Source organism: Chanodichthys erythropterus, chromosome 15 (genome assembly GCF_024489055.1).
Source record: "Chanodichthys erythropterus isolate Z2021 chromosome 15, ASM2448905v1, whole genome shotgun sequence".
In the NCBI taxonomy this organism is placed as follows: domain Eukaryota; kingdom Metazoa; phylum Chordata; class Actinopteri; order Cypriniformes; family Xenocyprididae; genus Chanodichthys; species Chanodichthys erythropterus.
In genome coordinates, this window is record NC_090235.1 from 29,859,557 (window position 1) to 29,883,762 (window position 24,206).

At 36.6% G+C, this 24,206-nt stretch overlaps 2 protein-coding genes across 2 annotated transcripts; both read left to right on the forward strand.

Annotated features, from left to right (window-relative positions):
- The first annotated feature begins 705 nt into the window (after positions 1 to 705).
- neu1 (neuraminidase 1) lies at positions 706 to 7,647 on the forward strand. The gene is made up of 6 exons (XM_067411446.1): positions 706 to 901; positions 1,464 to 1,653; positions 1,764 to 2,026; positions 2,268 to 2,450; positions 5,849 to 6,068; positions 6,154 to 7,647. Exons 1-6 carry the CDS (start codon positions 827 to 829, stop codon positions 6,372 to 6,374), a joined length of 1,152 nt encoding a protein of 383 aa, XP_067267547.1. The 5' UTR covers positions 706 to 826; the 3' UTR covers positions 6,375 to 7,647.
- Positions 7,648 to 11,146: 3,499 nt separating this feature from the next.
- LOC137037921 (sialidase-1-like) lies at positions 11,147 to 18,780 on the forward strand. Its single transcript, XM_067412332.1, has 4 exons — positions 11,147 to 11,255; positions 11,765 to 11,954; positions 12,065 to 12,327; positions 18,592 to 18,780. The coding sequence occupies exons 1-4, from the start codon at positions 11,196 to 11,198 to the stop codon at positions 18,778 to 18,780; spliced, it is 702 nt and encodes a 233-aa protein (XP_067268433.1). The 5' UTR covers positions 11,147 to 11,195.
- The last annotated feature ends 5,426 nt before the right edge of the window (positions 18,781 to 24,206 follow it).

Below are 24,206 nucleotides of genomic sequence, written 5' to 3' on the forward strand. Positions count from 1 at the left end.
CAATAAACACAAACAGTAAACAAACAAACAAAAAATAATTAAATAAAACAATGGAAAGGGGAAAAATTATGAGCCAGAGGTAATATAACAACGTAAATTAATATATAAAAAAAAAAAGAGAGACATTTTTTTTTTCATTGTACATCATAAAAAGGCATAAATGTTATACTTTGTGCACAACGAATTGGACTTTAGGGCTATGACATTGCTGAAAGAGGAGATATAACATTTCAAGTCTTGACAAAAAGGTTTAACAGACAAACATTTACACTTGTGTATAAAAAAAACTTTTATTGACAGGGTAAAAACGGTGTAACAATTTAAACAATACATTTTTAACCTTATTAGTGATTAAATATTTGTTGGGTAAAGACCACACTTTCTTCCAATGAATATTATTAAAACAATTACTCCAATAAGATATTACAGAAGGGACAGTAAGGATATCGTTCTGAAAATTAATCGCATCTAAAACAAAAATCGTATTAAAGCTGGCCACTTCCGCTTTATTTTTCCTTATGTAAATTGGTTTGGCATGTGACTCTGACGTCTCGCAGTGGCACGAGTTGCCAAGTCCGCGGTTTTTACACAGTTTCGCGGGGAGTATTTTTATTTCGCGGGTTAATGCGATTTTTATTGGCAATTGTTATGCAGACGTGGCAACCCTGAGCGGCAGTCATATGATTGTATGGATAAGGATGTGAGTCGCTTGTTGTTGTAATGTGTCGATACTTCAGGATTCACAAATAAATAAAAACCTTAATCAAGAAATTCTCGCTTCTCTTCACGTGGTATCTGCGCCTTTGTCGCAGGCTTTATCATTGCAATGGATTTTATTCGACAATTTGGGATTATACTTGGGATTGCAGCGCTTTCCTGTGCGCGTGCGGACAAGTCTCAGGTAAATACAGTACATGACTGTCTGTCACATGATGATGTCCTGTCCTAAAACTAATTTTATATTAGTAGGGATCTTAAATACATGCTGTTCCTTTGTTCGACTATAACATGTATATGCAGACTGAAGAGTAATTTGACTAAAGATTTATGTTGCAGACAGTGGTGCATGATTTAAAGCACTGTGGGTTTTCACCAAGAGAAAATTTGTTTTCACTTTTGCACTGTTCTGTTGTGCTAGTTAAGAGAACTCATGAAACGTAATTATATTTACATTTTTCCTACAGATCTAGTAAATATTTCCTTCCGTTTTGTATCTAAATCCCAGTCAAAATCTATGTACATTTTTTTTTTTACATCACAGTCAATCAGATATACATTAACCCACTTTACCAAATTAGCCAAGTTTATTTTTTGCATACACATCTTTACAGAGGTACTGTGAACTAATTTGAAAAGTGGTGCATTTTTAGGGGCTATTGTCATGTTAAAAAGTTCAAAGGTCACTTTTAAAGGATTTCTTCATCCCTTTGTTTTATTTTTGTAATTCTCCATGCTTCTCACAGATTGACCCACTGATATATGAGGAGCAGTTGCTATGGGTTGGCGGTGGAGCCGGTCAGGTCAACACTTTCAGGATCCCTCTGCTAACCTTCACAGTACGTGGTAGTCTGCTGGCGTTCTCTGAGGCCAGAAAAATGTCCTCTGGTGACGTTGGGGCGAAGTTCATCGCACTGAGACGCTCCACAGACAGAGGTGGATCATCTGCTTTCACCGGCTCACTCCTGAAATGCTTCATAATTGAGTCATAAATGGCTATTGCTTTAGATGAAATTGAATTCCAATCTCTTTCTTGTATTTCTAAGGTGCCACCTGGTCTCCCACCGCATTCATAGTGGACGATGGTTCTCTAGCAGATGGGCTGAATCTTGGTTCTGTGGTTGTGGATGAGGAGACTGGTGCTGTGATACTCATCTACTCTCTGTGTTTTCACCGTTACCATTGCAACCCCTCCAGCACTATGATGGTGCAGAGCGTGGATGACGGGTTCACCTGGAGCGCCCCACGAAACCTGTCCATTGAGCTGGGGGTGAAGAGCTTTGCTCCGGGGCCTGGCTTTGGAATACAGGTGTGGTTAGCACTGTCTGCTTTCTGTTCCTCCTTCTAATGAAAACGTGATTTTACGACTTCCCGTTGTTTATGATGTTTTTGTGACTACTGGGGTTATATAAAACTACATTTTATTGTGTATGTGGTTAAGCATTAGTTTACAAAGGAGAACAAGTAAGCTGACATGGCCCTTTTTTAGTTTTTTTCTGCTCACAAGCATTTTATATGCTTTTAGTTCATCAATATGCCTGTGCTCACAGAAACGTTATCCTCCCAATGTGGGCCGATTGGTGGTGTGTGGCCATGGATCTATTGCTGGTGATGGGGTCTTCTGTATCCTGAGTGATGATCATGGTAAATCCTGGAGATATGGAGCTGCTCTGAAGAGCATCCCTTACAACCAGCCTAAACAAGACCTGGACTTCAACCCGGATGAGTGTCAGGTAATATTACACAACTTATCTCAATACACTGTATGAAAATATATGACTGAAGTGTTACTATATTATTAGGGTATTTCATTGAATCTGGACATCTGAAGCTTTTTGACTCCAAGGCCTCCCATTGACCAAAACAATACTTATAGGCCCTATGATTTTTCCAGTTGTTTGTGATTTACTGGATAAGGATTTGAGAAGGATTTTTAAAAATATTTTGTACTTATAATTTCCACTTCTTTTAATGTAGAGCTTGGCATAACTAGTTAAATGTATATATTGGAATTTTATGATTTTATAAGTTTATTCCACATCTTTTTAACTTTTAAGTTGTTGAGCGAGATAAATTAAATAAAAATGCTTGTTTTGTCTTATTTTAAATAATTCTAAATCATCTTGAGGCCCCTTGGAAGTTTCCTAGTGGGCCACTTGGTTGAGAATCGCTGAAACTAACTACCAATAGAGTGCCTCAGGCAAGGGCGTAGATTTGGTTTCAACATTGGGAGGGTTGAACGTATGCTGCCTGTTTTTTTTATTTTTTTTAAATTATTATTATTAAAAAATAATAATCTGTTTTATGTGTAGCGTTATTGGATTATCTATCTATCTATCTATCTATCTATCTATCTATCTATCTATCTATCTATCTATCTATCTATCTATCCTTCATAACTTTATGAAATTTATGTATAGGCTAATCATTCATCAATTCTAACATAACTTTGTGATTCTAAAAAGAAAGAAATTGTTAAATATTGAAACCGCCAGTAGGCGGCAGCGATTCGCTGTTTTATTGAGTGAGTCACTTAAATCGTTCATTCAGCCAATTCGTTCAAAAGTAAGATTAATTTAGGAAGAAAATAAACACCGATGTGAATACTTTTGTCATTGATCATTACAGACAGTATTGAAAAATGAACTAACAAAACACACGGATGTTTTGGTAACTGGTTACAGTTACACTGATAGTTATAGCTACATTGCAATGGATTAGCTAGCTAAAATATGAGTGTATTACACAACATTCTCATACCTCCTTCTCAGTACATGCTTTATTCTTTTTAATGGACCAGCGGTTTAATATAGTTGGCTGGGCAGCGGTTCTCTTCATTTTTGGTGCTACCCGCGCTCTCTCATTCAAACAGTACAGCACTACTCGCCTTGTTCTGGTGAAAGAGCAACGCGCATTGGTTGGGCGTTACCAATCGGTTCAATGGAGGGGGAGAGTATTTTTGTCTAATTTATTATGACAAACTCATATTTGAATAGAAACAAAATTATTGTTACAAAATAAATGAATTCTACATATTTTTCATTTGATCTACTGTGATTTTCATGTTTAAATATTGGGGGAGTTGTAACTGAAGCATTTGAATATTGGGGGGGGGGGGGTTACCTCCCCCCCCATCCCCCCCACAAACTACGCCCCTGGCCTCAGGGATGATGCATTTTTGTAGGCAAAACCCAGAAGCGAGTTAGCATTTTAGGACTTCCGGTTCCAACACCATAAAGTCTATGGTTTTTTTAATAGGTTTTTGCTAAATCACCTGAAATAAGGTCTGTGGTTAACAAAGCCTCTAAATACTTTCACGTTTTGATCTATGACATAAAACACACCAGTTATAACCCACTTGTGATTTTTTTAAAACTTTTACTATGTCTTAAAATCGGCGGTTGCTAACAAATTGCTAAAAGGGACTACTTCCTTTGGCGGGGACTTTAGACGTCATCATTAAAAACGGGACATTTGGACAGCATTTCTCATGAAAAAGTGGATAAGTATTCATACACAGCACAGATCATAATCAGCAAGCATTTTTATAAATAAAGTTGTTTTCTAAATAAAGTTTGAGGAAGCTTGGTGGTGACGACGTTGATCCGCGACCATGGTGTGCTGTAGTCCGTTTATAGCCTACTGTTAGCCTTTTATATCTGACGACCTTATTTAAGCTTCAAAATCTATAAATGTTGTGTTAACTTGTAAAGATTATCTTGATAGACAAAACGTGTAAGTGTCATAACCCTTTGTTAAACACAGAGCTTATTTTCTGCGATTTTCCAAAAATCTATGGGAAAAATGCATAGGCTTTCAATCGAGGGAACCCGTCCGGGTTGGCCTGCAAAAACACGTCATCCCTGGGGTACTCTATATTGTTTGCTTTCTGTAGGACACGCCTCTACTGCCCTCTATAAGTGTTCTTTTTCATTAGTCAGATATGCAGTGCATGCTAGCATTGTTGCAGTGTGGACACATTTTGTTTAGCTTGAAAATGCAGTCATGTGCTGTTCACACTAGCAACGGCATGGGAAAAATCTGCGAGATGTGGCACAACGGTCAAAGATGTCCTTCTAGCGCATATTTACATAGAAAAACTATTAAAAAGCAGCGGAGCTTACTGTTAACAGCACAGAGTAATCATGTCAACTCCATAAGAACTTTATGACTGGTCCAAAGCACACTTCTTATGTCGGCGCATTCTGACTTCGTACATGCTCATAACGGTAACCTTCATTCTGTGTTCACACACAGCATCATACCGGCAATTTACCGGTAATGTTACAACATCCCTTACTGGTAAATTGTCAGAACCGATTTACCAGTATTTTTGAAAAGGCCCTGTTCACACATGATCTCTTATCAGTAATTTACCAGTAAAGACTGTATGTGTAAAAGGGGCTATAGACTACACATAGATTCAGCAGTGGTACTTTCATTGCTAGCTGTCATGTGGTTTCAGTTTTTCGCTGTGAATATTTTAAACAAAGGACCATAATTATATAGGTGGTTATAAAGCCACAATGAATCAGAGTTCATCATATGTTGCCTGACCATAAAACATGGCCAATATTCATATATAGGTGGTGTACAGTTTCATACACACAAAGACAAAACGCCATCAGGGTAAAACATATGACTAAATAATGCAATAAACATTCACTAAAAAAAGGAAAATAGAACCTAATGTACATTGCTGATGACAAAAATAAAAAAGAACAATTTAAATAAAATGTAATTATATGTGAATTGTAAAGCAGGGACTTCTGGGAATATAATTTTACACCAATTTGTCACCATAAATTATATGGTCATTAATTTCGTCGCCAAGTGCCACATTTTGGTCCATCTCTGCTTGTTTGCAATGTAAGGGTAAATAACTGGCTGTGTGAATATGTATGGCATTTTATTTACTCAAGAAACACTACATATATAAATAGATATATAGAAATGTTAAACCATACAGTTTTTCACTGTATATGGTAAGGTAGCTAACAGTTAACCAATAAACGGGTGTTTTACTGTACTGTATTCTTTTTTTTACAGTGTAGCCTTGATATTAAACAGCTGCTCCACTTGACTTCCTGTTTGACTTGACACATTCTCTCCCTTACATCTGCCTTAACAGCCAGTGGAACTAGAGGACGGAAGCATAGTCATCAATGTACGCAACCAGAACAACTACCACTGCCGCTGTCGAATAATAGTGCGGAGTTTGGACGGAGGCGAGTCTCTGCCTGTGGAGGAGCTGGTATTTGACAAAACGTTGATTGACCCTGTCGTTGCAGCCGGTGCCCTGCAGAAACAAGGAGTGATGTACTTCAGCAACCCATCCAGCACTCAGCACAGTGAGGAAGAGCAGTTCACAAAGTCTTACTTGGAAATATCAAAGTTAATTCTTCATGGAACATTCACTTCTGTTTTCTTGCACAGGGGTCAATCTAACTCTTCGCTGGTCTTTCACTGATGGGAAGTCATGGGAAAAGGAGGCAGTCCAGATCTGGGCGGGGCCAAGCGGTTATTCGACTATGACGTCCTTCAAAGGAGATTCTCCCGAGGACAACAAATACATCTTCGTCATTTATGAAAAGGGCCATAAAGATTACTGGGAGACCATCTCTTTTGCCAAAGTGCATCTGTATGGAGGGAAATAGCATACAGGTGGAAAAGCCAAGAAAAGGGATATTTAGGACTTTTAAAATGGACTTTTTTGAGAAAATCAAGATATCAGCCTGATGCACAATAATTTTTACATTTCTCTACATCACATTTGGGATTTTGCCATCTGTACTATGCACTGCTTTGATATGAATTCCACTCCAGAAAGAATCAAGATATCCTGCTTCATTGTAAGATTGATAAATACAGTAATGAACTACAACTACTGGTAATTTTAACTCCAATTTAACAAATCTCTACAATGTAAGCGTCTTGATGAAAGTGTTCTTCATTCCTTTGTGCAGTTGGTGAACTGCACATGGGTTGCACATGTTTGAGACTATTTGATGGTTTTTAAACCGCTCAGGTTATGTTTGTCTTACAAATCCTTTTATTTTTTTCTTTAAGTTTTTTTTTTTTAAATGTGGGTTGCAATAATGTAAAAGAAGTAAATCTTCATGAAGCTACAACAATCGTAAATTTTTTATTTTTTTATTTTTTTTTTTTTACTGTATAACAGTGATTGATTTGCAAGTCTTGAAATCATGTTTTAAAGGTACACTATGTAATTTTTTTTTTAGTTCAAAATTTATATAATGTGTGAGTACATTGTGAATCCATCTTCCAAACTGTGTTTTTGTCTTATCCTGATTCACTGCCTACAATAAGGGTTTATATTTCTTCTATTTTAGACCGAGCGGGACGACAACCGCTGCGGAGTAGCCCAGTACCTGTGTGACCCATCGTATACGTGATCAGAGAGATGTTTCAGTTTTGTTTATTAACCACTAGAGTGCCAAAAGTTACATAGAGTACCTTTAAATAAAGAAATGTGATTTGTTTTAATTACCTTTAGGTGTTTCTCCAGTCCCTGGTTTTGCTTAAATTGATGAAGGCCTCTGATGTTACTGACATAAACTGGAAGACACAAGGGTTTGAGACACATAGACACTCTAAGCAAGCAGTGTTTTCTCCACATTATACAACTGTGAAGTCGGAAAACCCACTTAATATCCAACTATGTTATTGATGTTCTTCAGGTTATGGTTTTGTTTACCCAGTCTGGCACTTTTGTGGCCACAGATGTTGTATTTATAAATGACAGGCATTTATTTTAGTAACATCCTACTGTGAGCGTAGTACATGTTGGAAGTCAGCTGAAAGGCTTTCACTCTTTTAAATTTGATACTAAAACATTTGACATTTCTCTTGATTTGCTGGATTACATAGGGACATCTTTCATTGTTCAATAAATTTTTCTATTTTGATACAGCAACTCATTGTTTAATTTAGTTATTTTCATATAAAATACATAAGAACACAGCTTTGCCTGCCATTTTGTTTTAAGATGGCAACAATTCCAACTTGAAAATATAGCTGCGAGCAGCGATGGCGGGCCCAAGCCCGGTGGCACCGCCACCCCGGTGGCTTCAGGGCAACTGTGCACAGCGGGCAATAGGCACTTAAAACGGTTAAACATCAAAGGACTATGTCAAATTCACTCCACATTTACTGCACTACAAGGTGCCGTTATAGAGCCCCTCCTCCCTGCCCATTTTCAAAGGATTACATGTGCCAAGTTTTAACATTATTCTGATGAATTTTGAAGCAAATCAGGTAAAAATAAGAGGGTGATCTCAATGTATGCTGAAAGTGACACATTTTCTGCTTCCAGTTGGTGGCGCTATGACTTTGAATCACAATAGTCAAATCCATGTGATCAGCCTTGTACAACGAAGACTAAGCCAAAGTTTCATCAAAATCAATTAATGTATGCAGAAGTTATAACACTTTGTTTCCCTTTTCTTGCCATAAATTCGTTGCCTCGCCACGGCCAAACCGTTTGAGATATCCAAAATCCGTTTGCAATTAAACAACTTCAATGTGTTAGCAACAAGTTAAAAAAAGCTTGGTGTAAATTGGATAAACCCTGTAGGAGTAGTAGTATAAAATTCATAGCCTGTTTTTTCAAAAAATTAACATTCAAACCAAAATAGCTGACTTCCTGTTGGTCGGAGCTAATGAATGTAAATTAGAAAATTGTCCGGCTTGATGAGAATAATATGTGTACCGAGTTTGGTGACTGTAGGAAAAACTAACCCCCCCACTTTTGACAAAAGGTGGCGCTACTGAGCCCCTCCACCACGCCCATTTCTATGGCTTTGTCCATGTCTACTGGTTGACAATATTGATGTGTGTGTCGAGTTTCATGCAATTTGAAGCATGTTAAGAGCCTCAAAAACACTCAAGAATATTATTACAGTTTGACCTGTTGCCATGGCAACAATATTTCAAATATCAAAAATCCTGTCATAGGTCTACATCTGCTGTGTATTGACATTACACTGATGAAGTTTGAAGCAAATCAGGTAAAAATAAGAGGGTGATCTCAAAGCATTTTAAAAGTGATACACTTCTTGCTGCCATTTGGTGGCGCTATAACTTTGACTCACAATAGTTACATCCATGTGATCAGACTACTAGAACCAACACACTCCTGAAGTTTCATAAACATCAATCAATGTATGCAGAAGTTATAACACATTTCCTGTTTCCCTTTTCTCGCCATAAATTCGTTGCCTCGCCACGGCCAAACCGTTTGAGATATCCAAAATCCGTTTGCAATTAAACAACTTCAATGTGTTCGCAACAAGTTAAAAAAAGCTTGGTGTAAATTGGATAAACCCTGTAGGAGTAGTAGTATAAAATTCATAGCCTGTTTTTTCAAAAAATTAACATTCAAACCAAAATAGCTGACTTCCTGTTGGTCGGAGCTAATGAATGTAAATTAGAAAATTGTCCGGCTTGATGAGAATAATATGTGTACCGAGTTTGGTGACTGTAGGAAAAACTAACCCCCACTTTTGTCAAAAGGTGGCGCTACTGAGCCCTCCACCACGCCCATTTCTATGGCTTTGTCCATGTCTACTGGTTGACAATATTGATGTGTGTGTCGAGTTTCATGCAATTTGAAGCATGTTAAGAGCCTCAAAAACACTCAAGAATATTATTACAGTTTGACCTGTTGCCATGGCAACAATATTTCAAATATCAAAAATCCTGTCATAGGTTCTACATCTGCAGTGTATTGACATTACACTGATGAAGTTTGAAGCAAATCAGGTAAAAATAAGAGGGTGATCTCAAAACATTTCAAAAAGTGATACACTTCCTGCTGCCAGTTGGTGGCGCTATAACTTTGACTCACAATAGTCACATCCATGTGATCAGACTCCTATAACGAACACACTCGTGAAGTTTCATAAAGATCAATATATGTATTAAGACGTTATAACACATTTCCTGTTTCCTTTTTCTCGCCATAAATTCCGTTGCCTCGCCACGGCCAAAACCGTTCGAGATATCAAAAATCCCCTGGCAATTTTTAATCATCAGTGTCTTGACTTCATGCTGACCGAGTTTGGTGGCGATCGGATTAATCGTCTAGGAGGAGTATATCAAATTCCAGAGCATGCGTTTTTCAAACAACCCTTAATAGCTGACTTCCTGTTGGCGTGGCGATTAACTTAGAGCGCGAAAGTTGTTCGGCCCGATGAGGTCTATATGTGTACCGAGTTTCATACTAATACGTGCAAGCATGTTTAATATATGGACCAAATTTTCAGACTTTTTTCAAGGGGGCGCTGTCGAGCCCCCCTGCCACGCCCGGGTACCAGCCTCTCCGGCGTCCTAATGGCCGCGGATTCCAATGTGTGTGCCAATTTTCAAGAGTTTTTGAGCATGTTAAGGCCCCCAAAAAGCCCCGGAAGACGGAAAAAAAAAAAAAAAAAAAAAAATAAATAATAATAATAATAATAATCCTTAGAAGAACAAGAGGGCCCTGCGCGAATTTTCGCTTGGGCCCTAATTAATCACATGATCGAATGTTCTTAACACAAATGTACCATTTAATTAATACCCCACTCCCTCCACCTGTCCTCAGACCATAACTCAACTCCTAGAAATTAATATATAAGAAAAAGCAGAAAAAATACACAGGTACGCTACCATTCAAAAGTTTCAAATTTAAGATTTTTTAGAGAAGTCTCTTAGGTTTACCAAAGCTGTATTTATTAAAAATGCAGTGAAATTGCATTGACTTAAAATACAGATATACTGTAATATTGTGAAATATTGTTACAATTTAAAATAGCTGTGCTCTATTTTACTATATTTAAAAATGTAATTTATTCCTGTTATGACAAAACTGAATTTTCAGCAGCCATTATTCCAACAAATCAGCCTTAATCCTGAAGAACAAAATTAGTTTGATTCATAATTGTTCATATTTTCTGTCACTGTCATGTCAAATATCACTCAAATACAAAGTGAGTTTTTTTTTTTTTTTTATAATAATAATAATTATAATTTCCCTCATTTTTAAGCGGGTCTTATTAGTAACTAACACCAGAAAAAGAAAAGGTCCACTGCACTTGTAGGCCTGCAAAATAGTTATTTTGTCAAAGTTGACAGTTTAATGGATGAAGCTGAAATCTAGTCTATTCATTAATTGAATGTAATTGAATGCTGAATGTGCCTATATTTCCATATTTGGCATTGTTTTTGTGTCTAATGGTGTTCAAGTTAAGTTACTTAAATAAGGACTAAAGGTGTATCTGTCATTGATTTTCATTTCAAATGACTAGCTTATGCTATCTCAGCAAAGTGAACCGGTCTGTTAAACCCGTTCTTATGTATTTTAAGTCGTCGGGCTGAATGATTTCGCACGCGCACTTGTGTTTTATAAATAGGCTGGTATAAAGGTAAAATTACAGTAGTTAATAGTGCACATGACTTGACAAAAGTTACCGTCATGTATGGGACTCTTGTGGATTTTGCTTCTGACTGTGCTGTGCTCATTTGCGCGAAATGAAAAGGTAATATCTGCGATTTTGTTTATCATAACTATGACGATTCGCCTATAAATGACAGGTGACAGTATTTATGTGCTATCTGTGTTATTGGCTATCGATAACTAAATCTTTGTGTCAAAAGTCCACGTAGTCAGAGTTGCGAAATTGCGATTTATTTACTCGGGATTGCTAGAAAAAAAATCGCAATAACTTTGTGATTTATTTGTAGCCTATTTATTTTTTATTACGTGGTGAAAACATAAGTGTTTTCTCTAACAATGGTTTTGTGTATTGTTTAGGCCACTTTGTTCAAAAATTGTCTTAAATGAGGAAAATGTTTGTGAATTCTGATTATCTGAATATTTTCCTGAGGAAAAAATCTTGAAATGTTAATTATAGTCAAGAATCATTGGTATGTGCCTACACAAAACCCGTCTTTCAACAGTAAAGCTTCATGTTCACTGGAGTAAAAACACAAATTGCCTCGTCTAACCTTTATCCTTTTGTGTTTTTTTGTCTTTTCACATATACAGATCAATCCTGCTGTGGTTGATGAGCAGCTGCTCTGGGTCGGTAGTCAAACTGGAGAAGTTCACACCTACAGGATTCCCCTGCTCACTTTCACTTCTCAGTTGAGTCTGCTGGCTTTTGCAGAGGCCCGGAAGATGTCCTCCAAAGATATCGGAGCCAAGTTCATAGCTTTAAGACGCTCCACAGACAGAGGTGTGGTAGATTGAGTTGTCCAGTTTAGTAGCTCACTTGATGTTCTGAACTTAAAAATTCTGTTTTCCCTTTCTTTCTCCTACTATCACTTTCTACTGACACGTTCTCAGGCGCCACCTGGTCTCCCACTGCATTCATAGTGGACGATGGTTCTCTAGCAGATGGGCTGAACCTAGGTTCGGTAGTTGTGGATGAGGAAACTGGTGCCGTGATACTCGTGTACTCGTTGTGCTTCCACCGTCACCATTGCAAACCCTACAGCACCATGATGGTGAAGAGCCTGGATGATGGATTCACCTGGAGCGCCCCACGAAACCTCAACCCTCAACTGGGGATCAAGAGTTTTGCTCCTGGACCTGGCTTTGGTATACAGGTGTTCCACTAAGATGCACTTTCATCTCTGAGTTCCTCATTTCCATATACTTACACCTCCCATAGACTCATATTTTAGCCATGGATACTTTTGATACATACTTTCCAGCATCATATTTTGGCTAAATGCTGGCCTTTTAAGATGTGGTCACATTTATCATTGTTCGGACAAATTTCTTGGATGAAATACAGTCATTTCAATAAGAATTTGCACGCTTTGGAATTTCTTGTGAGTGCAAAATATTTCCCCTCACAGGTTCAAGATGGTCATTCCAATTCACCATGTTGACCAACAGAAAGCTGCTTGGTTTGAAAGTGACCTCTGTCAAAGTCCCTTTAAGACAAGTCATTTCACTCGGCTGCCATCTTTGAAATGCCTCTCCGGCATGCAAGTGCAGCTCCTATCTCTTTAAATGGGGAAACATCAAATTCTCCAAAGCTGTTCGCCAAGCTTTCGATTAAATTTCATATTTGAAGTCATCAGTGAAATCTGACAACAACGGTCTTGTAAATTTTGATTCTAAAATCTCAAATCATGACAAAAAAATGGCATTTTTCAAGCTAATGTGCCTGCGCAGTCCTAAGTGCGCATCTCTATAGAAAGCGCACGTCTGAGTGTTTCTGTTGGAACCAGAGCTTCTAATGGCTGCTGCAGTGATGCAATGACTTTACCAGTCAGCGATTGGCTCTTATTTAGAAGGTGGGACTTATTCTACCATATTGCCAAATGTGAAAATCTTAAAATCAGACTAATATTTTTTTGAGTGTTAGTATCTGACAATAATGTGTCAGTGTTCTTTTAGTATTATTTATACAATATTATAGTATTTAATAATATTTTGAAATAGCTTTTTTTATTTTAGTGTACATTTTATTATGTGCTTTCGTCATTTTCATTGGTTGTTTTTTTTTTTTATATTATTTCTATTTTGCTGTAATTTATTTTATTTCCATTTTAGTGCTGCTATTCAATACACCTTGGCAGTGCAGGCAGTGTGATGTGAAGTATATGTGAAGTAATCTGCTGTCCGCGATTTTTGGCCCTCTAGCGTTTTTTTGGCCCTGCACGCGTCTTGCGGAAGAACATTGTAGCCGGAGCTACTTTTCTCCGTGTTTGTCTATGGCGAGTCACGCAGTTACTGTGATACTCTGCGGCGAGTCCTACCAGTCTGGTTTAAAAATAGTCAGAATATAAACACTTATTATAAGTGTACCATAATGATTCAGGATAAGACAAAAACACAGTTTGGAAAATGGATTCATGTTGTATATTCTCATTATATCATTTTTGTACATTTTTAACACAAAAAAAGTTGCGGACTGCAGCTTTAATATGTATTTATAAGTGCAAAAATGCATCAGTGCATAATTTGACTATTAAAATGTATGTAATGCATTGATTGTATAATTCAATAGCTGATTATTATTACTAATGATATCCAAATGATAAAGAGGGCATCTCTGATTACATGAATTCTTGCAACAGATGCTCAGTTGCAATATATATATATATATATAGAGAGAGAGAGAGAGAGAGAGAGAGATTTAAGTTTTAAATGCTGATAATACATAGTTTGTTGTTAGTTTGTTAATCTCTGCTTTATTAAAGCTGACTCATATCTGCGTAAAATATCAGTTATTAGTAGTATTATCTGTCTCCCTTACGTTATGCAGATCTATTATGCAAATTCAGTGTTTTGTATCAACTTTTGATTTAGCATAAATGCCAAGATACTGAACCACACCTAGTCTATGTGGCATAAAAAACATCGTAATCAGGGCCGGATTAACATAAGGGCTAGGTGGGGCTGAAGCCCCAGGGCCCGCGGGTAGAGGGGGCCCGTGATTGGCTGGAGGAAATGAGATTGACAAGTCAAAGGTGGTTGATTTGTGTCTAATAAAATAACAAGAAAAAATGATTGGAAAATGTGCCTGACTGATAAATCACCGTCCAATCAAAATCACTTTACAATTCGTGCCATGACATCGGGAAACGCCTCTTTGCGTTACGCTATCGCATGTAGACTAGAAATTTGGCCTTTATTGCTTGTTCAGCCTCGCTGGTGTTCAAAATGATAAAAAAAAGTGATAGTGGTGCGCAAAAAAAGGAAAAATAAGCTTGAAAGGTAGAAAAGGGATGCTAGTCTTACAGCAAAAATTCCAAAACGAACTAACTGCTTCGGTTCACATAAAACATCCGAGCCAGTGGAAGACCCCGCGTGCAGCGGCAGCTCACAATTATCTTCACCCACCGACACCGTCGCCGATCTGCGTGCTTTACACGTTGAAAAAGGTGAGATAGCAGCTGCATCAAGTTATTATTTTTATTACGAGCTAAGCCCTATTCGGATGGTAATTGTTTCTCATGAAAATGTAAGGTGTTTTCAACATTTACAGGGACGAGTCGGTTGATTTTTATTGCCGTTTGAATTCAGAATGTCAGTGTTTTTCTCCCATCATCATCATCACCCGTGTAAAAACCCTGAATTAACTTTCCTACTGTTTTTTGACGAACACCAATGTCGAGTGACTTGTCTCCACTATCTGCCTTTGAAGCACATTCTATCAGTTGCAGTTCTGGTGCCTCCATCCGTACAACTCGACCTCGACACATTCACATCACATGTTAACACAGCGGTAGAGTTACTCACGGGCAGGGGCGTAGCAACCGGGGGGGACGGGGGGGACACGTCCCCCGCACTTTTAGAAACAGGTGATTCTGACCCCTGCTATTTTTTATTTTTTTTGTATCCAGCGTGAATATTTCCGCCACCGGCAGTGTTCTCTGATTTGTTACTTAGATTTGAGTGAACTAACATTCAGCCAATCACAGAGCGAATCATCTCTTGGGCGCGTCTGCTATGAGCTTCAAATCTCTTGTTGCTGTTGTGAGTTTTCGTTCGTTCATTCACTTTGCTATTAGGCCGTCTGGGATAAAATGCACCCCAGAAAAAAGCAAAGGACGATTACATCCTTTTTTCAAACACACACTGTAAGTATGTTACAGTATGTCGCGATGACACGAATCACGCGATAAAGTTTTCATGTTATGATTTAAACTAACGGTTACTGTAACGTCAAAAGACAACAGAACCCGTATGGACCTCGTCACGTCGCGCCGGATTCAGTGTGTTAAATGCTCTCCTACTTGTCGCTTTGTATAAAGCGTCTGCTAAATGAGACGTAACAAATTATTGGTTTCTTCTGTCTTTTGTTGCCTACGTGCTGCTCATGCGGAGTAGAATTATCCTTTCACAAGAAATCAAAATTGTTTTGCACCGAATATCTTAAAATACTTTATCAAATTTAAAATATATATATTTTTATACTTTATGTAAATATTCTACTTTATGTCCTAACTGGTCTGTAGGAAAGGCAGGCTGTGACGTCACTGACAGAGAGAGGGGACAGTTGCTCAACCTCTCCAGAATGTGTACAGGTGAGATTTGTATAAAAAGAGCAGATTGACTATTTTAAGGCAGTGTTTTCTTAATTGGAACTGCTTGCCAAAATTTTAAGGAATTACACATCAATTTAATTCAATTTAATTTAAATCAATCACCTTTATTTATATAGTGCTTTTAATAATACAGATTGTGTCAAAGCACTGAACAGTATCAAATAGGAGAATAAAGTAATTTATAATGACACGATTAAACACTGAATTTCCAGTTTAAGGCATTTTATTATTGAATGCAGAGACGTCATTGTCTAGGTCAGCTCAGTTTAAATAGGATCTGTGTAATCAAATCAACGATAATCGCTAGAAAAAAAAGATAACATTTTCTATTTTATGTTCAAACTGTTAAATAAAATTAGTTTTATGTATAAAGGCTGTGTGGTCCAATAGTGTTAACTACTGTATTAATTAATGTATAATTATAATTATATTAATTAATGTATATTAATGTATAATTCAGTTTGGAAGTTTTGTTTAAAAATCTCACTTCGATCATGAAAATATTAAAAACTTGTAAATATATATTTTTTTAGGTTTTATTGATATATTTTCATAAAATGTATGCTGTATAAAATTACTGTAGATGTAATCTGTATACTCATTTAACACAACTATTAAGAAGTAAGAATAGTTATTGTTCAAATGTAGTGTAACTGAAATATTTTAAATATCATAAAATATCTTTATCTAAATAAAGTATAGATGGTCTCACATTGGTCTCAAAGTCCTGCAGTATTTTAAAATTTTGAGGATGATTTCACAAAAATAGGTTCCTGTAAGCTATCATGGCATATTCCCAAAATTGCCACTAGGGTGCTGTAAAATGCCAATTGGTATTCTATTTAGAATTTATTATTATGAATATCAGCTTTGGGTCACATCACCATACAGCTGTCCCCCCCACTTTTAAAATGGCTGCTACGCCCCTGCTCACGGGACACTGCACTTATTCGCAATCACAAAAGTTCTTTATTTGCATGTGCTTTAAAGCCCTGCCAGTTAAACATGTCATTCGTGTGCTGTTCTGAGATGCGCTTTTTCTGACCCCATACACCCGAAGCGTGCACACAAGCCTGTCAAACTGCACGTGACTACTGGACTTCAGCTTTCGCGTCTGATTGCCCTATAATACTGTCAAATACACAAAAGGTTTACATAAACACAGTTGGTTATGTCTGAAGTGAGTTGAGAAAATCGGACGCGTGCAGGTCTTAAAGTGACAGCATCCTAATAGTTAGCATGCGGACCCTTGTCCTTAAAGGATTAGTTCACTTTTAAATAAACTTTTCCTGATAATTTACTCACCCCCATGTCATCCAAGATTTCCATGTCTTTCTTTCTTTCTTCAGTCGAAAAGAAATTAAAGTTTTTGATGAAAACATTCCAGGATTTTTCTCCTTATAGTGGACTTGAATGGGCACCGATTGAAGGTCAAAATTAGTTTTACTGCAGCTATAAATTGTTCTAGATGATCCCAGATGAGAAATAAGGGTCTTATCTAGTGAAACCATCGCTCATTTTCTGAAAAAGATGGAAAATTATATAAGTTTTAACCTTAAATGCTCATCTTGAACTAGCTCTCTTCTTCTTCTCCTCTATTTGGATTCCGTATTACTGCCCTCCACAGGTCAAAGTTTGAACTAATTGTTATATACTATTGAACTAGCATATTGCATATAAAAATTAGTTAAAACTTTGACCTGAGGAGGGCAGTAATACACTTAGCAGCGTCTACTGCTGGAATTCTAATAGAGAAGAAGAAGAAGGGAGCTAGTTCAAGATGACCATTTAAGGTTAAAACTTATATAATTTTCCATTTTTTCAGAAAATGAGCGATGGTTTCACTACATAAGACCCTTATTTCTTCATCTGGGATAATGTAGAACAATTTGAAAAGCTGCAGTGAAACTAATTTTGACCTTTTAATCATTTGGTGTCCATTCAAGTCCACTATAAGGACAAAATCCTAGAATGTTTTCATCAAAAACTTTAATTTATTTTCGACTGAAGAAAGAAATGGACATCTTGGATGACATGGGGGTGAGTAAATTATCAGGAAAAGTTTATTTAAAAGTGAACTATTACTTTAAAGGAATAGTTCACCCAAAAATTAAAATCCTGTCATCACATACTCACTTTCAAGTTGTTTTAAACCTGAATGAGTTTCTTTCTTCTGTTGAACACAAAAGAAAATATTTTGAAGAATGTGGGTAACTAAACAGTTGCTGGTCCCCATTCATTTCCATAGTAGGAAAAAAAAATATATAATGTGGAAATCACTGGGGACCATCAACTGTTTGGTTACCCACATTCTTCAAAATAGTTTATTTTGTGCTAATCAGAGGAAAGAATTATTGTGTCAGCAATATATGCAATACAATTTTAAAATATGTAAAATATTTTATATGTTAAATATATTTTAAAATATGTTAAATAGCATGGAATGTTTAGTGTGCTTATATAAAATGATTTGATAAAATGAAATTTGAAAAAATATAAAAATAATAATTAAAAAAAAAAAAATCTTGTGTTACAAGACACTGTGGCTTGGCAATCATATGAAAGGGGGCCCTTGGTGTTGCTATAGCCCCAGGGCCCAACGTGTTCTTAATCCGGGCCTGATCGTAATATCGCTTTTTTTCTTGCTGCTTAAGAGTGGGGTTTTTTTTTTAAATAACTGATACCACATGAATTGACTTTGGAAAATATTAATTCAAATCTGAGGTTTACTTTTCTTCCAGTCATAGAGATTCATTAAATGATTATTCAAAATCTCTTACCATGTTTTGTTAATGGTACTAACAGAAACATCATCCACCTGCTATTGGGCGTCTGGTGGTGTGTGGCCATGGCAGCATCGCTGGAGATGGAGTGTTTTGTATTCTGAGTGATGATCATGGAAACACATGGAGATACGGAGCTGAACTGAAGAGTATTCCATACAACCAGCCCAAAAACAACCTTGACTTTGAACCAGATGAGTGTCATGTATGAAGAACTTTGTGCATACAAACTACTGTAAATCAGACGAATTTCGAAAAACTTCAAACTTCTGTCTTGTGTTTCATCAAAGCCAGTGGAGCTGGATGACAGCAGCATCGTGATCAATGTGCGTAACAATAACAATTCACCAACCCAGCCAACTCTAAAAGCATGATGATATAAGAAATTAAAGAAATAGTTTACCCAAACTATTTTTTGATTTTTTACTCACCCCAAAACCATCCATGATGTATATGACTTTCTTTCCTCAGCTGATGAGAAACTAGGTTTTGGAGGAAAACATTCCAGGATTTTTCTCCATCTAATGCAAGTGAATGGTGCTCAACGTAAATCATTTTTGAAGTGTATCAGCAGCTCCTGATACAGTTTGGACCTTCCAAACATTCATATGTCACAACAAGAATGAGTTTTACAGAGCTGGACCAAGGCGAGCATTTGTAGTTAAAAACTGTTAAAATCATTTTTTTCCGAAAATGACTGATTGTTTCGCTAGAGAAGACTCTTATTCATTGGCTGGGGTTGCGTGGAGTCTTTGAAGCTGCTTAAATATGGATTTTGGACCATCAAAAATGGTCTACATTGAGCACCATTCACTTGCATTAGATGGAGAAAAATCCTGGAATGTTTTTCTCCAAAACCTTAATTTTTCTTCTGGCGAGGAAAGAAATTCATATTCATATACATCTTGGATGGTCTTGGGGTGCGTAAATAATCAGTAAATTTTCATTTTGTGGTTCTGGTCCTGGAGTTCCACAGTACTGCACATTATGGATAGTACTGCACATTGTCCTTCATCACTTCACCTCTACTGCCACACTAGAGTCAGATGTCTTAATAATTAATTCAATACAATAAATTTACACCTGGGATTGTTTAAAAGACTTCTATTGGCTCAATAAAATAATAATAATAATAATAATATATCACTACGTATTTACACAAGCCTTAATACTGTAATATTTTGTTTCTTATCTATCGTTTTGCCTTCTGAGTCTGTTTTGATGTCTGTGGTTTTGTGTGTGCCATAAGAGAGCAGCATGAATAATATTATATTCATGCTTGTAAATATGGCTATAAGCAACTGTGATTGGTGTTTTCTTTAGGAGTGAACCTCACACTTCGCTGGTCTCTGAATCACGGCAAATCATGGGGGACAGATACTCTGAAGCTCTGGGCGGGGCCAAGTGGATACTCTTGCATGACATCACTTAAAGGCAATGAAATTGAGGATCATAAATACATCTATGTCATCTTCGAGAAAGACCAGAAAGACTATTTTGAATCCATCTCCTTTGTGAAAATTGACTTGTACAGTGACCAATGAAGAAAGGCATTGATGGGCTGATCATGGAAAAGGTGTTGTTTAAAAAAACAAGTGTGATTTTTCTCTATTTTTTAAATAATATGTTTTAAATTAATTAATTTTAATAAAAATTGAAATCACTGTTATTTGTCTTCCTTAGCTCACCTGACCTGTCTTATCCCAAGTCTTTTTTTTATCTCTCTTATAGCTTGAGTGTATGCAGAGCCATACACAGAGCTTTTCTAAGGTCGTAAAACCTGATTTTCACTTTTGCTGATTGATGACATTGTTGGATTATCCCTTTTGTGCCTATTAGATTGTTGTTACACAGAGATGTGTTTTATTTAAAGGAACACTCCACTTTTTTTGAAAATAGGCTCATTTTCCAACTCCCCTAGAGTTAAACAGTTGAGTTTTACCGTTTTCGAATCCATTCAGCCGATCTCCGGTTCTGGCGGTACCACTTTTAGCATAGCTTAGCATAGTTCATTGAATCTGATTAGACCGTTAGAATCTCGCTCAAAATGACCAAAGAGTTTTGATATTTTTCCTATTTAAAACTTGACTCTTCTGTAGTTAAATCGTGTACTAAGACCGACAGAAAATGAAAAGTTGCGATTTTCTAGGCTGATATGGCTAGGAACTATACTCTCATTCAGGTGTAATAATCAAGGAACTTTGCTGCCGTTCCATGGCTGCAGCAGTGCAATGATATTACGTAGCGCCCGTGAGCCCCTGTTTGCACAGGGAACGTGCCTTGCAACCATGGAGACGTATGTGAGAGACGCTGCGTAATATCATTGCGCCTGCTGCAGCCATGATACGGCAGCAAAGTTCCTTGATTATTACGCCTGAATGAGAGTATAGTTCCTAGCCATATCAGCCTAGAAAATCGCAACTTTTCATTTTCTGTCGGTCTTAGTACACGATTTAACTACAGAAGAGTCAAGTTTTAAATAGGAAAAATATCACAACTCTTTGGTCATTTTGAGCGAGATGCTAACGGTCTAATCAGATTCAATGAACTATGCTAAGCTATGCTAACAGTGGTACCGCCAGAACCGGAGATCGGCTGAATGGATTCGAAAACGGTAAAACTCAACTGTTTAACTCTAGGGGAGTTGGAAAATGAGCCTATTTTCAAAAAAAGTGGAGTGTTCCTTTAATATGGAGTTTGGTGAATGTGGTTGTTGTTGTTGCAGTTAGGTCCAGTCTCTAACTGCACCAAAAAAAAAGCAATCACAACAACTACATGCCAACTTTTAAGGAAATGATACAGTCCGTAATGATGTTTAACCTCACTCCCAGCTAACAGGGAAAGTTCCCACAACTTTCACTAACTTTTTTAAAAAGGTTAAATGCTGGAACAAAATGTTCTTTATAAAATGTTTAGAATGTTCTTATAACATTATATACATCATATCAACGTTCTTGGAATGTCTTTTTGATGGTATTAATATTTGTTTTTCAGAATGTTTGCATGAATGTTTGTGAGAACAATTTTGATGAAACATCCTTACTGTGTTATTTTTCAAAGTGTCACAATTATGTTCAGTTTAGTTTTGTTCACGTACTTTTAGTTTTTAATTCTTCAGTTCCTGTGTTGCTTTGTTTGATTTTCCCGCCACTAATCTGTTACCATGGACACTAACTATCATCACAGTTGTTTGTCATTTAGCTCATCATCAGTGTGTATTTAAGTTCCTGCTGTTCACTTAGTATTTGTCAGGTCACCATTATGTTAAGTATGTTTGTTCCTGCCTGTTCGCATGCCTTGTGGATTTATTATTAAGCTTTGTGTTTTGGAACTGCATTCCTACACACACCTGTGACACAAAGTCCATTTTTTGTATAGTGCTTTTCACAATACACATTGTTTCAAAGCAGCCTTACAGAAAATCATTATGTTATAATATCTTAGTATCTTTATGCTTTATAGTCGCATTTAATGTTCTTAGAACTTTGGCTAACATTCTAAAAAAGGTTCTCTCAGAGTTATGAACAAACTTTCTTCCTGTAACGTTCCTTCAAAGTTAATTAGTCTTTAAAAACATTCTCAAAACTTTATTACATCATTCATGGAACATTTTTTGGAATGTTTTAGTTGGATGCTCATCTAACATTTTTTATTATCATTAAACAGAATGGAAGAGAAGAGAACATGAAGTCACAAGACACATGCATAAGGAACAATGAATGCAAGTTGTATATGAAATATACAGGCAAGCAGGTATAATATACTGACAGTGTTGGGGAAAGTTACTTTTAAAAGTGCGTTACAATATTGAGTTACTCCCTAAAAAAGTAACATCTTACATGTGATTTCTCAAAACATGGGGACAGGAGAGGTCAGTCAATAAATGGGAAAACGTGTTACTTTTTGAAAAATATTTTGTTGTAAATCTAAAAGTAATGTGTTACTTTACTAGTTACTTAAAAAAGTAATCTGATTACGTTACCCCCAACATTGTATACTGACTTCATTAAACATAATGCATTACTAAGCAATCAGGACTTTGAACTTCCCCTTCTGTAAGAGCATTTCATCTGACTCTGAACTAAATTCTGTCATTGTCTTTCTATTACCTACACTATGTATGTAAATATAATTGCTTTACATCTACAAATTTTATTATATACTATAGATTAGTTAAGCACTGTACATCCAAAGTGGGGAATAAAATATCTTTATTTAGAGTTTTAGGGAGTTACATTTTTGTGTATGAAATACTTCTCTTAGATGTTTTTATAGTGTTTGGAAAGATTTTAACATTTGGCTCTGTCCTTTTTTTCATTTTCTCTTTGTCTTTCTTCAGTTTTGTAAAATGTGTTCCTCCACCGCCCCCTCCTGGTAGATGCACGCCACAAATTTGTACATGCTGTACATGTTTGCCTACAAAGTACAAACACACCTATAAATATAACCGGATGACATCTTTGTTGCAATAATAGGCTATATGACATCTTTAAGGATCTTTAAGACAACAATATTTTAACAGAAAAGTCGTATTTACAAATTGTATACTAGAATTCAGATGAGATGTGAAGTTGGAAGGGACACTTAAATTATTAATTTCTTTCAATGAACACAAAAGATTACATTTTGAAGAATGTTGGTAACCAAACAGTTGATGGGCACCACTGACTTCCATAGTAGTTTTTTAAAAACAGTAAACTCATGCATTAAAATATTGTTAAATAAACAAATAAATTAAAAGTTAGATGCTCATTTTAAAATGTAAAAAAAAATGCCTGTTCCATTTGCTTGTCCATTTGTCAACTGCTTTGTTGTTTAAGCATAATTTATTTATCTCTTCCAAGGGTATAAACACCTGAAGTTTTCCTGAAGTTTCCTACCAACCGCAGACACAGAGTTGTCACTGTTTGTAGAAATTTTAACTCAGCTCTCCAGCGATAAAAGTGCGACTGTTGTAATGGACATTTTGTCCAAAGCAAAGTCTAAACCACTTTCCACTCTGTATGCATTCAACTTTATAGCACCCAGAAGGACAGAGGTCAAAGAAATGCATTATTTCAACTGCAGCTCCAAGGTAAGATGCTGTTACATAACTGCTCAGAGACGTGAAGGTTGAGGATCCAAATGCAGTTTATTGGGGTAATCCACAGATGTAATCCAAAACAGGTAAAAAAGGTCAAGACGCAGGCAAGCAGTCCAAAACAAACACCAGGCAGGAATCTCAAACAAACGGTAATCCAGGAAACAAGGACAACCACGAAACAGGCAGTGGATCAAAACCAATTTAGAAAATGTATTTAGATACTAATAGTAAATTTGAACCCATAGTGTACTACAAGTGGTAGCTAAATATATTTTTTAAATACACAGATAGTTTATTAAAAGCACAATTTATTTCATATTTCATGGTGTCTCAAAATAGCACAGTTGAGTACACTTAGATGTTCTTAAGATGATCTTAAGTAGTACTAAAGAATTTTTAGTATATTAAGTACAAAATGAGTGCGTGAAAATAGAGCACTTTAAGTACATTATAGAAGTGTACTTATTTTTTCACCTGGGAGAGCAGGCTGAACAGGTGGCCAGGGTGGTGAATGCTGAGCAGAAGACCACCACAGCAGTGGTTAGGATTGGCCT

Excerpts from the sequence above, each read along its gene's own strand:
- neu1 (XM_067411446.1), top strand. The coding sequence starts at position 827 with ATGGATTTTATTCGACAATTTGGGATTATACTTGGGATTGCAGCGCTT. Across the intron at positions 902-1,463 it reads CGCGTGCGGACAAGTCTCAG|ATTGACCCACTGATATATGA; the intron begins GTAAATACAGTA and ends TGCTTCTCACAG. Across the intron at positions 6,069-6,153 it reads CCCATCCAGCACTCAGCACA|GGGTCAATCTAACTCTTCGC; the intron begins GTGAGGAAGAGC and ends TTTCTTGCACAG.
- LOC137037921 (XM_067412332.1), top strand. The coding sequence starts at position 11,196 with ATGGGACTCTTGTGGATTTTGCTTCTGACTGTGCTGTGCTCATTTGCG. Across the intron at positions 11,955-12,064 it reads AAGACGCTCCACAGACAGAG|GCGCCACCTGGTCTCCCACT; the intron begins GTGTGGTAGATT and ends ACACGTTCTCAG. Across the intron at positions 12,328-18,591 it reads GACCTGGCTTTGGTATACAG|AAACATCATCCACCTGCTAT; the intron begins GTGTTCCACTAA and ends TGGTACTAACAG.